The 14068-nt window shown below is 45.9% G+C and overlaps 1 protein-coding gene across 6 annotated transcripts in view; it reads right to left on the reverse strand.

Annotated features, from left to right (window-relative positions):
* The window catches only part of UBA3 (ubiquitin like modifier activating enzyme 3), a 1318404-nt gene that overhangs the window by 279831 nt on the left and 1024505 nt on the right, over positions 1-14068 (reverse strand). For all 6 annotated transcript variants that reach the window (XM_069643803.1, XM_069643802.1, XM_069643804.1 and 3 more), the window contains one exon: positions 2819-2919. In XM_069643803.1, the coding sequence (XP_069499904.1) occupies positions 2819-2919 (101 nt within the window). The remainder of the gene's footprint in view (positions 1-2818; positions 2920-14068) is intronic.

Raw genomic sequence — 14068 nt, forward strand, 5'->3', positions numbered from 1 at the left:
TGTTCGGAAGACAACCTTGTCCTTGTGTATAAAGGGTTCTTGTACGGACAAAGCCTGTAGCTCACTGACTCATCTTATGGAGGCGATAGCTACTAGGAACGTAGTCTTGCAAGTAAGATGTTTTAGGCTGGCCTTGTGCATAGGCTCATTGGGTGGACCCATGAGCTTGGAGAGCACAACATTGAGATCCCAACCCAGAGGAGGGTTGGACATTCGAAGGGTATAGCCTCTTTACCCCTTCCATGAATACCTTAATGACAGGGACTTTCCACCAGGACACCTTGTTCTGTGAAGTGGTGTAAGCTGACGGGGCCGCCAGATGCACTTTTATGGAATTAAATACTAGGCCGGAGTCTAGTAGGTAGAGCATGTAGTGTAGAATGTTAGATGGAGAACATTCTATTGGGTTTAGTGATTGTAATGTGCACCATATCAGAAATCTCTTCCACTTATTAAAATAGCTGTGCCTCGTGTTGGGTTTTCGTGTCTCTTTAAGGATATCCATACACCTTTGTGGAAGATTTAGGTGGCCAAACTCTGACTTCAGGAGCCAAGCTGCCAAGTTCATAGACTGTGGGTGCGGGTGGAGGGATGCCCCTTTGTGTTGTATCAGCATGTTGTATGCCGTCCTTTTCCAGCAGAGCTTTTATTTCCTCCAGCGGTATGCTTTGTTCTTCTGCTGTGATTTTCATCTGCCTTGGTGTTCGATAGGGTGGTTTTTGTAGCAACTCTATATAATACCCGCCTGCCACGGTGGCCAACACCCACTTGTCCGACGTTATCCCCGCCCATGCGTGGGTGAGTGAGAAGCTGTGACGCAGGCCAGCCAGAGCTCCAGGATAGTCGGGGGTAATGTTCCAAGCTTTGGCTGGCTGTCTACCATGTGGGTCGACCATCCTCAAGTACAGCGGCAGCCCAGGGAGCCCCACATCCATTCTCAGAGGGAAATTCTGTAACGCAGTCCAGCCAGTGCTCCGGGATGGTCGGGGGTGATGTATCTGGCCTTGAGCACCCATCTCCCATGTGGGTCGCCCATCCCCTTGGCTGTGTTACAGCTTTTCCCTGCGGGGAAGAATGGGGACCCTGCTGGGGTTCCCCAGAACTCCTGCTGGACATGGGGACGTCCGACCCACATGTCAGACAGGTGCCCAAGGCCGGTGACGTCACACCCTGGAGCTCTGGCTGGCCTGCGTTACAGCTTCTCCCTCCGTGAATGGGTGGGGACCCTTCTAGGGCTCCTGGCGATGGTCGACCCACATGGGAGACAGTCGCCCAAGGACATCTTCCCTGACCATCCTGGAGCTCAGGCTGACCTGTGTTACATTTCTTTCCCACCAGTGAGCCCTGGCAGTGTGCCAATGCCTCTCCGGAGGGAAAAGCTGTAACACAGCCCAGCCAGAACTCAAGGACGGTTAGGGGTGATGTCCCCTGCCTTGTGCATTCTTTTCCGGTGTCCGGTTAAAGGTGAGAATACAAAAGGTTCGAATGCAATACGGCCGTGTACATTTACTCGAAAACAAAAGGTTCACATTTTTTTTAAATTATATTTTTTGGGGTTTTCGTTTTGGTAAAAAAAGTGGTTTTTACCACAAAAACAGGGGCTGGGGGAACCCCACCTCCTCTCCCCCCCAAAAAAAAAAATTTAAACCCTTTTGTTTTCAAGCAAATGTACTCAAACCTATTGTATTTCAAACCTTTTAATTCAAACTTTTAACCTATAACTTTCTTTTCCCATGTGGGTCAACTGTCCCCAAGAACAGCAGCAGTTCCAGGGAGCCGCGCAGGGTCCCCGTACTTTCCCGGGGAAAGAAGCTGTATCGCAGGCCAGCTCCAGGATGGTCGGAGGTGATGCCTCCGGCCTTGGGTGCCTGTCTCATGTGTGCCGACCGCCCCCCCGCCCCCAACCCCTGTCCCCCAGGGGCGGGAGCGGATGGTGCGAAGGTAATGCCCAGGGACCCCCTGCGGGGTCCCCATCGCTTCCCGTAGGGAGAAGCTGGAACGCAGATCAGCCAGAGCTACAGGATAGTTGGGGGTGATGTCCCTGGCCTTGGGCGGCTGTCTCCGATGTGGGCCGACCATACCCAAGTGCAGCAGCAGTGCTAGGGAGCCCCGGCAGGGTCCCCATCCCTTCATGGAGTGAATTTCTGCAACGCAGCCCAGCCAGCGGTCCAGAACAGAAGCCATTAGCTCACCAATCCAAACATGTCCAACACATACTTTTCTTTCACTCACTTTTCCAATTTTTCCCCAAAATATAGCAATTTTATGTACATAGTTGTTGCCTGATCTGCTCAAAATCACCCCTTCCTGAATTTGGTCTATTCTTCAGAAATGTTTATCTTTCTGGGTTCCCATCGAGCTTTCCTACCCTCCCTTCTATTCCTTCCAAGCAGGTCCTATTAAAAAAATAAATAAAACACATGCTTCTTAGTACATCATTTTATTGGCATTTTCTGAAAAAACACTCAGATCCCCCTACAGCGAACTAGGATGCATTGGTGTCGTTATGGCCGACTATACATGAGCAGAAATTTGGCTGAGATACCTCAAGTAACAAAATAGTTACAAGTGATTGAATGCCGACATACCGAAATTTCCAAAATAGGGCACAGCACTGGAGGGGAAATCCTCAGCAGTTAAGGGGTTAATGATTCGGTCTATTGTCTGACCTACCCTCTTAATGTTGGCACAAGGTAATAAATCTAAACAATAGCAAATCATTTCTGATATCAAAAATTAAATAGACTTGTTCTCACCATGGACCAAAGCTACAACATACTTGGCAACAAAGGTGCATTTAAAATCCCAAAATACTTACAATGAGGTATTTGTTGTTAAATAATCTAAGACCTCCTGTAGTTTTGCTGATGGTGGAAACTGTATATTTTGTGGAAGCTGGCTACATGCTGGACAATTATCCTAGAGGAAAAAGGAAACTTGCAATGATTAGTTGCTTTTTCTTAGTGGTTTCAGACAATTAACATATGTATTTTGTCGTACATATAGGAATAACTTGCTTGCATTTTAACATTATATTTAATATGGCAACAACATGTGCTAACAGTTAAGACTAATATTGTGGGTTTGAAAGTAGGGTAGTAGTGGGAAATTGGTGGGAATAGAGAACTACAAAGGAGACAACTACCAAGAGTTCTAAAGTATGGTTGTCAGGTTAGCAAGCAAAATGCTATGGAAAACAAACTTACTCACGATCAGAGTTTTGAATGCAATAAAAGGTGCCATTTAAAAAAGTAATTTCCAAAACTGAGCGTGGACACTGTCCAACAAGGAAAAGGTTACTTACCTGCAAGTATGGTCCTCCAGCAATGGTGTCTTTCATGATTCACATGTTGAATACTCCCCCTGTTAGGGAGAATTCTCTTTTTAGGCTGAATTTCCTAACCTAGCGAGTCCCCCAGCAGCTTTGCTGGATTTCTGGAGTTTTTTTTTTTTCCTCCCACCAAGAGTGAGACTCTTTTTCTCCCACTCTTGGACATGATTAATGGTATTCCTTTGATTGGTAATGTGTTTTATGGGCTATGGGGTCCTTTACCCCATATGGTCTCATGTGTTTTTCCTATATGTGTTACACAGCACCCTCTGTGCAGTAACACAGGGGTGTCATAGTGACACCCCACCATAGACTCCATACCCTGGGACTGACTACTGTCTCCCAGGGCATGTAAAGTCACTATTGGCTTTATTAGTCCCAAATTATTAACAGAAACCAGTACAAACCATCCTATTGTGGACGTACTGGTCGGGACAATTCGATTGCCCCGGGGTCTGTTAGTCGAGGGGGCACGTCTCCGTCCCCCCTGATCGAGTTTTGACTGGTGGCAGTGGAAACTACTTTTTATATTCGACCGCAAATATTTCCCTATGGGATTTCCCCATTGTTCGAGGCTACCAACTTTAATTATTTAATTCTCATTGCCTCGAACATACCGCCGGTTTATTTAATTAATATTAATTCTCTGGTTGGTATTTTTTGCCAAGACTCGATTCTAAAATGGCGTTTGTGTTCTCTTCTGTGACTCCAACCCAAGTCGAGCCCTTTGTTCCACTTTTTGGCGGGCTTCTCCACAGAAGCCTCCAAAAGTGGTGCCACTCTGTCTGTGTACCACAGGGTGTGTGGGAGGGGGTTTAGGTACCTTGGTAACTCAAGTCACACTCTTGTGTGATTGGCCCAAGTGGTGAGCCGGCCGGATCACCAGTTAGCATGTTTGAGTGACAGCTAGGCTGAGTGAATGGGGGTTTTCTGCATAAAAGCAGGGCTTTGTTTGTTTGTTTGTTTATTTATTTATATTGCGCACCAGACCCTTAGGTTTCCGGGCGCAGCAACAAGTATATGCGAAGCTTACAATGTTACAATGTTATATAAATGAATTTACAATATTACACCATATTGCACAAATTACAAGAATGTACAGATAAAGATTTGCCGTATTTACATGAATGTACAGTTAGCAATATACAGGATTTGCGGTAATAGGCATAAAGGTTGATGTCACGTCAGGGTGCATTGGGTCGGACTACACTTGTGAGTGTTCGGGTGTTAAGTCGTTGTTGGCGATAATGTGTTTGATAAGGTTCCTTCTGAAATGGGGGAAGGGTTGGTCAGCTCTTAGGTTAGGTGGCAGGGCGTTCCACAGGTTAGCAGCTTTCACAGGGAAGCAGGCGCCACCAATTTTGGCGAGTCTGAATCTAGGTACTGCCAAACAATTGGAATTGGCGACTCTCATGGGTCTATTAGAAGTTTTTCTTTTTATTTTGTCCATTAAGTAGCTGGGAGCTGCATTATTTAAGGCCTTATGGGTTAATGAGATCATTTTTAGCTGGATTTTATTCTCCGTAGAGAGCCATTTATGTTGCCGCCTAGTCGAGGAGATATGCTCCCTCTTTTTTATTCCTAATGCAGCTCTGAGAGCATTATTTTGTAGAATTTGAAGTCTTAGGGTAGTGGCTTTATTGGCGCTACTGTATAGGGCATTACAGTAGTCTAGTCGGGAAAGAATTAAGGCTCTAGCCAGGATTAGGCAGCTGGTATTGGACAGGAAGGGCTTGCCTGCTCTGATCAATTTACAAGTGTAGGCAGTAGTGGAGGCTAGGGAGTTTACCTGTTTAGTGAAGGACAGGGTAGAGTCGAGATAGAAACCAAGTGTTTTTACTTCCCTCGAGACTTTAATGGCATTTCCGTCTATGCTGAAGGCTGAGTAATCCGGGCCCAATTTGTTAATATTAGCTTGTGTGCCCAGAATGATCAACTCTGTCTTATCATCATTCAGGCAAAGACCGTGAGTGGCCATCCATGCCTGAATGATGAGATACACTCTCTATTCACCAACTCCCCATCCCTGCTGTGATCCCCAGAAAGTGGGAAGAGAATCTGTGTATCATCTGCATAGTTAGTGTAGGTGATACCGAGATTGTCCAGATCGTCGAACAGAGGTTTGGTGAATATATTGTAGAGGGTGCGGACTGGATCTTCAGAAGTCACCACAGGACCTGAGAATCCGACGAGGGAGAAGCTGAGCCGACCTACCTTGACGACACCACCGGTGGAGCCCTGCAGAACCGAATCACCACTTCCCGACGACAGATGATCTCCCGGCTGGAGAGGCTTCTTCCCCTGACTGGTGGGCACAACCAGTTTACCTTTCTTTCTTCACACCCCAGACCGGTTTGTGGTCGAACTGCCCGTGCCAAGCACCCCGGCGGCCGGATAGCCACTCACCATTGAACCGCGAATCACCGGACCGCTCCTTGTACCTGAGAAACTCTGCGGCTGGTTTCTTCCCTGGCAGTGCAACGGACTCCTGTCTTCCTTCCCGACAAGATCCTCTCTTCCCCCGGACGAAACACCGACTTGTACCCGCTGCCAGGAACAACTGCCCCCGCTGGAGCGTTCTCACCACTTTAAGGTACCGTGTCCGCCAGGCCTCCCTTTCTAAAGATTGGTACAAGGTAATAATAAACCCTTAACCTTCTGGACTGGGCTGGCCGCCTTGACCCTTTAACTGGTCCCTTTCTTTGGTCCAACTCCTTTCTGAGCCTTTACAAGACTTTTGTGCACTGCAACCGTGTGACCTTGGACACATTTCGTTTGGATCCTCTGAAAGTGGATCCGGCCTCTTGAACTCGAACTTCACGGTTTTACTTTGCCTTCCTCTCTTGTTATGTTCTGATAAAAGTGTTGGGATCTGTTTTAACTTGTTCACTGCTTTTCTCTCCCTTTTTAAAACAAACTATTAGAGTGCCATCTACGTTAAGCGCTCACCGCTGTCTGTAAATAAGTGGGGCTTTACTTAAGACTTGTCTAATATTCTAGGGAGTGTATATCTTTTAGTGACCGTGTTTTTGAATTGCTTACTATTAGTGCCTGTGTGTTTTTCTAGATGTGGTTTTAAATAACTAAGTATATCTCTTTTACACCAAGCCCTGGTCAGTGTTTACTTGTTCTATTGTGTTCTCTTGACTTATTGTGAATACTCTGTATACTGCCTAACTCTTCTTGAGGGAAGTCTGACTGCCCAGCCACAGCTACCAAGTGAATCTGTGTGGTACAGACTGCTACCAAGTGGGTTTACTGCCAAACAACTGTAGTCCTAAATCTTTTGCAGTGGTCCCAGAGGGAACTGCACAGGTTTCTGCCTAACACCCCCGTTGTCAAGCTGGGATTCCTCAGTAATTGATTAGCAGTCATTTTTGGTTGATCTGCCTTGCCGCTGACAGCCACCTTCTCCCTTAACTTCTCCCTTAACTCCTCCTGTGGGGGTAATCTTCACATGACCCTAATGCACGACAGTGAGTAAAGTTAAGCTGGATTTGTGGTTGGAGGGAAGGCTGCATTATAATCCAAGACAGGTACTAAAGCTGGAGAACCGTAGTTACAGCTAAGTAACTTTTTCCTTCTCCAGCATTAAATCTTTCATTGGTTCACATGTTGTTACATAGACTGCAAAGCAGTTAGAAATTCAACACTAGATTGGGAGGAATTAAAAAAAAAGCGCTCACCTCAAGCGAACAGGCTGTGTAGAACTACACATCTGACCGTTGAGACATCGGATGCATTTGTGACAAGGCAGTAGAACCATGTGAAGGTATGCAAGACTCTCCATGTAGCCACCCAGCAGAAGATATGGAGTTGCATAGTGGAAGCCATCACCGTTGTAGAATGTACACTTGGCTTACCAAGGAGAGGTCTTCCCGCATTCGTGTGGCAATAGGCAAATGCATGCTGATAGCCATCTTCAATTCCTACCCTAGACATTCCAGTCCCAACTCCATTAGGGTCAAATGTACTTAACAGGTGGTTTGACTGACGGAACAACTTGGAGCAGTCAAGGTAGTACTTTTGTGCCCTTCTGAAATCTAAAGAATGCCAAGACCTCTTGGTCGAAATAGATGGAGTATTGAAGAAAGCTAGAAGCACCAAATGTCATTGAGGTGAAGAGAGGAACACACGTTGGCAAAACCTGGGATTAGTTTGCAGAACAACCTTGTTCTAGTGTTCTCTACAAATCCACTGGTTATGTTATCTTAAAGGGTTCTTGAAACGATAGAACTTGCAGCTCGCAACCTCTTCTGACTTAAGTTATTGTGACTGACAGTTTTCCAAGTGGTATACTGGATGTCCGTTGCGTGCATCGGTTGAAACGATTGGCTCATCAACCATTTGAGGACTGCATTGAGCTCCTATAAAGGAGTGACATTGGGCACAGGTGAACAATCTAGAAAAGAACAACTCCTTGATCAATCTTGTGTAGGACATGGACGCTGCACGGGGAGTTTGACTGCACTGTGAAATTGCATCCAAGTGGACTTTGATAGACAAATGTGCCAACATTTTTGCTAGATGGAGCAGATAGGGTAGCAACGGGGAAGCTTGCCATGCGATTGGATCAATTTGCCGACTGGAAAACCAATCAGTGAATCTTTTCCACTTTTTGTCATAGTATCAGTTAGGTGGACTGCCTGTGGATAGAATTCACCTACACTCCAGATTAATTTCTACTTGACTAAACTCTGTTCAGGAGCCAAACACTGATGCAGAGGGACGAATGGTTGTGGTGCAAGAACCTGTCCCCTTCATGTGACAAATGGTCTGTGGGCTGGGCCAGGAACAGCAGGATAAAAAAAAAAACAGTACTGTCTGGGCTATGCTTGACTGATCAGAATCAGTCTGCATGGCTGCATCCTTTTCTGCTGCATCCTTTTCTGCAGCACTCTAGGGAGCAGAGGGAAATGCAATAACGCATAAAGAAAACTTGTTTGCCCATGAGATGGCGAACACCTCACTGAGGCCATCTTGCTGTGAGAATCTGCTAACTAATTCACACTTTGTGCTTTACTTTGTGCCAAACTGGTCCATTTCTGGCAGTCCCCAGACTTGGAATATGCGGTCCACTTCATGCTGAACTCTATGTTTTGGAGATTGCTGATCCTCCGTCTTGCTCATGCAAACGCCACAAAAATGTGATTGTCTTTTCTTCTGTATTCGTTAGATCTTGCTACAAAGCATCATACGGCCCTTTTAAGGTCAAGTCAGTGACATCTTTTTAAAAATTTATTTAGGGAAATTACAGGGAAAGCCATGCATATTTGGGAATAAAAATGCTTAAAAATTGCTTAACACTGATTTACAGAGTGGAGGACTACTGTCCTCAACAATGGGTGAGAGGATGTAAAACCAGAAGGAAGGTAGAAACATGAACCAGGGACAATAGAGCATGTGGGATTGCCGTAGAGAGGTGGTGGGGGACAGAAGAACAGGGCGTTGTGGTGTAGAATGCTATGAAAGTGGTTCTTCAGGAAGGAGGACAGCTAGGAGGTTGAATTTAAATGGTGATGGAGTCGGAGCAGTGAGCAGAGAGAGAGGACATCAGTCCATAAAAAAGGAGGCAAGCCGAGGGAGATTGCTGGGAGAGCAGGGTGTGCGATGGGCTGATAGGTAGGGTGTGGCAAGTCTGTGCAGTTTTGAATGAGAATGAGTTTATACTTTGCCCTGTGTCTCATAGATAATCACCCTAATTGATGGACTGGGGAGGTGAAGCAGGGAATGTTAAAGAGCGTATGGACAGAAGAGTCTAGGACTTTGTCGAGAGGAGAAAAAGCATAACTGGGAAGGCCATAGGGGAAACTAGCACAGTAGTGAGATCAAGAGAGTACTTAAGAGGAGATTAGGTGCTTAGCAGTGTTGAAGGGGAGTAGAGGTCTTATTTTTCTGATGTTGAGGAGATGAAGTCTGGCTTTAGTGGCATATTTTGAGATGAAGAGAGAGAAGGTGCGAGATGGGTCAAAAACACTATGGTTGCAAGCAGAAACAGAGTAGAGCAGGTGGTGAGGAGAGAATAGGAGAGGGGGAGAGGAAGAGATGGCCTGTTTGGATGGGAAGTACAGTCTTAATGGAGTTGAGCAAGTGAGATGCCATCCAGTATATGATGGCGGAGAGACAGACTTTTTACCATAAGTAGAGAAGGAGGGAAAAGAAGATCAGATTGTCATCGGCCAAGAGTTGCAGGAGAAGACCTAGCAGGAAATCAATATGCCAAGACCAGAGGTATGGAGAGTGAAGAGAAGTGGACCCAAGACTGACCCTTGGGGAACACCAAAGTAAGGGGGTTAGTGGGGAGGTAAGGCTGTTTCACCACACCTGGAAGTGTCTAGGGAGATATGAAGCTAAACAAGCAAGGATCTTGTCCCTGTTAGCTAGGATAGAGAGTGTTGAGAGAAGGTCAGAATGGTTAATGGTATCGAAGGCAGTAGAGAGGATGAAAAGAATAAGAATAAATGAACCATTAACATAACGGGCAGAATAGATGTAGTGGTTAGCATTGAGAAGAGTTGCCTCAGTGCACAGAACGGAAGTCAGAATGAAGAGGATCCCGGAAGTTGTGGGGGTCAAGGAACCGAATCAGTTGAAAACTACACACTCTAGGATTTTGGAATAGTGATGTAGAAGAGACAGGATAAAAGTTGGCAGGACAGTTAGGATCTAGGCCATCATCCTACAGTAGCCGATTTGTAGGATGATGGAAATGTGCCACAGTCAAGGGAGTTGTTGAAGAGGGGAGAAAGATATGGGGCAACACTGGGAGCTATGTGCTGCGCTATGTGGGGAAGAAAGAAGGTCGGTGGAGGCACGTGAAGGGTTAGCCCTAGGAAGGGCTACAATCTCATGCAGGTTTCTAGGGGCAAAAGAAGACCTTGTCGCAGGAGAGGAGGGTATAGGTGGTGGAAAAAAAGTGAGCAGGTGGGGTGGATAGAAGGTAATTTGCGAGGGTATTTTGAATGTTGGAAATTTCTGAAGCAAAGGAGAGAGCAAGGTTGTTCGCAAAAAGTGTAGAGGAAATGGGTGAGGGTTTATGAGGTGAGAATTGAGTGGAGATATTTTTGGAGGCATCTGGGTGGAGAGGTTTGAGGCGAAACGAAAGAGATAGAAGTCATGTTTGGCAGAGCCTAGAGCAGAGGAGTAGTTTTGAAGAGCAGGCAGGTAGAGTCAGAGATCGGAGAAGTGTCTAGATCTTTGCCAAGTGCAAATGTTTTTCCTCATTGTTGTTTTATGGATGCGGATGGAAGGTGTAATCCAAAGCTGTGGAGAGAAGTGTTTAGGAGTGAATGTAGTAAGAGGGAAGTGCAATGAGAAGGGAGTGCTAAGAGTGATGTTAAAGCTAGTGAACGCTTCATCAATGGATGGAACAGTGAATTTGGCATTGGAGGAGAGAGGATAGTGTAGTTAAGTGAAGTAAAAGGGGAATTTGGAGGAGGGAAACTTGCACTGGGTAATGAAAGTGGTAGATGGAAAGAGAAGTAGGAGTGGCGATTGAGGCAAAAACAATGGAATGATCAGATGGAGGAGCAGCAGAGAGATAATACAGTTGGAGAGTAGATGACCAGCACGGCTTAAGGCACGATCGAGCAGTGCAGTGAACTGCACAAGGGCGACCAAAATAAAGGTTGCATTGGCGGACCGCATTGCCCATCAATTTGGTCCTGTGTGTAATAACATATGGTTCTGATTGCTTTTGCAAACCAGTACTGCGTATCTTTCTTGCCTGCCGGCATAAAGCCTCTTTCACATGGGTGGCGGCAGGCTTCGAGTCCTCTGCTGTGACACCCAGACTGGGCTCAGAGGGCAACAAGGTGTCGCATTTTTCACCTCGCAGAGCAGTCCATTTACTTACTTTAAATATACTTTTACACTTCAAAAGTAAGTAAACGCACCGCTCTCCGAGGTGAGAAAACAGTTAACGTGACTGCTGCATCTGCAAACATGCAGAGAACAAAAGCCAGCAGACGATATCAATAGACCCCTATGTGGAAGCTAAAGGCTTACCTACTCGGCTCAACTTAGTTGGCCCATGCCTGCAATGAACAGCATTGTTTTAACTAAATAGCCTGTGAGATGCAGAGGCGTAGACAGGGTAGGGCCCAAATTGTTAGGGAAACGGGCAAGAAAACAAAAATGCATTTTAGTGTATGCGAGGATTCTATGCATATAAGTGCGTGTATCTCTGCTTGTATGCAAGAGGGGTGTCAGTAAATGAGTAAGTGCATGCATTTGAATGAATGCAGTGTGAATGGTGTATATTGGTTTAAGTGCGCATGTGAATGAGAATAAAAGTGAGAATGTTATGGGTGCTCCTGTGAATGAATTAAGGGGTGTGTGTGATACATTACTCACCATAATCATATTTCTGATGCATGTATCTGCTTAGATTTACATCCTATTCATAGGCCGACATCTAGTGGAAGCTGCAGATTATTACAGTTTTCAAAACTCGAAAAGGGACGTTGACCGGGCGTGCCAGTAATACTATCCCTAGTGTGACCTCAACTGTACCCATGGTGCTTCACGCGTTGAGGACCCTCAGATTGTTTTGTTTCCAACAAGAGGTTGGATAAATGAGTACAGGTGTAGTAAAGCAGATTATGTTTCAGATAAAACCCAGAAAACTTCTATGCACCTTCTACTCCAAGGGGAGTAAGGGTGGGCGCATGTTAATCTAAGCAGATACAAGCATCAGAAATACTACTACAGTGAATAATGTATCCCTTCTGAGGCTTGTGGAATCTGCCTACATCACATGCTATGCATAGATTAGCGAGCAGTGTTTGGAGAAGGTGGTGGGTTGTGGGAAGGTACAGCGGCAAATAGATGTTTTAGCAACCCTTGTCTCACCTGAGAATCTGCTTAGAGTGAGTGTCAATGCAGTAGTTCTAAGTAAAGGTATGCAATGAGCTCCATGTAGCTGCCTTGCAAATGGCGTCCAGCAGGACATTTGCAATAAAAGCCAAAGTAGCTCCTGTACCTCTAGTGGAATGAGCTCTTCGTGTAAAAGCCAGTGTTTTGCTTGATAGACAGTAGCAGAGCTGTATGCATTCGACTATCCATCTGGAGATTGCGTTTATGGCAATGTGGTCTACTTCTCTGCCTGGAGCTACGGACACAAACAATTGGTCCGTTTCCCTTAACGGTCTGGTCTTGTCTACATAGTAGAGGACCGCCCTCCTTAGATCTAATGTATTGAGTTTTTCCTCAGTTACGCTTGTTGGGTTTTGAAATAAAGCCGGTAGTTTGATGGCCTGATTGACATGGAACTTGGAAATGAACTTAGGTGAAAAACTAGGGTGTGTTCTTAATACCAATTTGTCTTTGTGGATCACAAAGAAAGGGTTTTGCATGGACAAAGCTTGCAGTTCACTGACTTTTTTTTAAAACTTATTTTATTGGCATTTAAGTATAGTTAACATTTAACAAAAAATGAGGTGATAAACAAAACAGTCTTCATTAGGAGTTGTGGTATCTTAAGTGTCTATACAAGGGCAGAGGCAGGTGAATTTGTGAGTTCGGGTGTCGAGGTTGGGGCAAGTCGGGCGTCTTTGGAAGTTTTAGGTGAACCTCTTCCTGGCATGATGCTGCTTCTGGGGTTCCCTTCAGGGGGGTTTGTGGTCTGCAGTAAAGGGCACATCTCTTAGGAGGGCCTTCCACGATTCGAGGGTGTCGTTTGCTTCGTCTGTTCCATAGTTGGCCCCTTCCTGCCATGCTCTGGTCTCTGCCTCGGACCACCTCTCTAGTTCCTTAATTCAATGTTCATATCTCGGGCCCCCTGGGGACTTCCAGGCCATAGCTATAGTTCTTTTCGCAAGGATGCAGGATAGGTCCATCAGTTTGACTACGTGTCTGTATTTGCTTATTTTGGGGTGAGCTCCTAATAAGCAGACTTTCGGGTCCCACTCATATCTGGTTATGCCAGCAGTTGTGCAGGTCTGCCTAACTCTGGACCAGAGTGTCTTTACCCTGTTGCAGGTCCAAAACATGTGGATCATGTCGGCTGTATCGCTGCCGCACCAGGGGCAATTCAGTGAGACTTTCCTGTTAAATTTAGCCACTCGCTGTGGGGTCATGTACGTCCTGTATAAGGTGTTCAGTTGTATCTGCCTGAACCTGGCGTTGCGGTTATAATAAAATTATTTCCCATTCTTTGTCGGTTAGTGTGATGCCCAGGTCCATTTCCCATCTCTCCTTGAGTGCTATGCCTTTGGGGTTAGGTTTGTCCATCAATCGGCTGTAGAGCCGGGTTACCGGTTTCCATCCGTCCGCTAGCTCGTACAACTCCTGTAATAACGGGTCCGGAGTGGGTTCCTCGGGCCAGCTGTCCCATTTGCTTCTGCCGATCTGTTTGAGTCGGTGATACCATAGAAATTGGCTGCTGGAGAGTCCTTCAACCTCCTGCATCTATTCAAAGTCTCTGAATTTGTCCTCTTCGAACATGTCACCCCATACTCTCCTTATGAAGGTGATAGCCACCAAGAAAGCAGTTTTATACATGAGGTGTTTAAGGCTTACCTTATGCACAGGCTCAATGGGGGGTCCCATGAATTTTGCAAGTACTACATTGAGGTCCCAGCCTGGCGGCGGGTTTGAAATAGGAGGGTGGAGTCTCTTTACACCGTTCCAAGAATGCCTTAGTGACAGGGATTTTCCACCATGACACCTTACTCTGAGAGGTGGTGTATGCGGATAGAGCCGCTAGGTGAACCTTTGAGTTAAATACTAACCCTG

This window comes from Ambystoma mexicanum, chromosome 2p, assembly GCF_040938575.1.
Source record: "Ambystoma mexicanum isolate Mex_15411 chromosome 2p, UKY_AmexF1_1, whole genome shotgun sequence".
NCBI lineage: Eukaryota > Metazoa > Chordata > Amphibia > Caudata > Ambystomatidae > Ambystoma > Ambystoma mexicanum.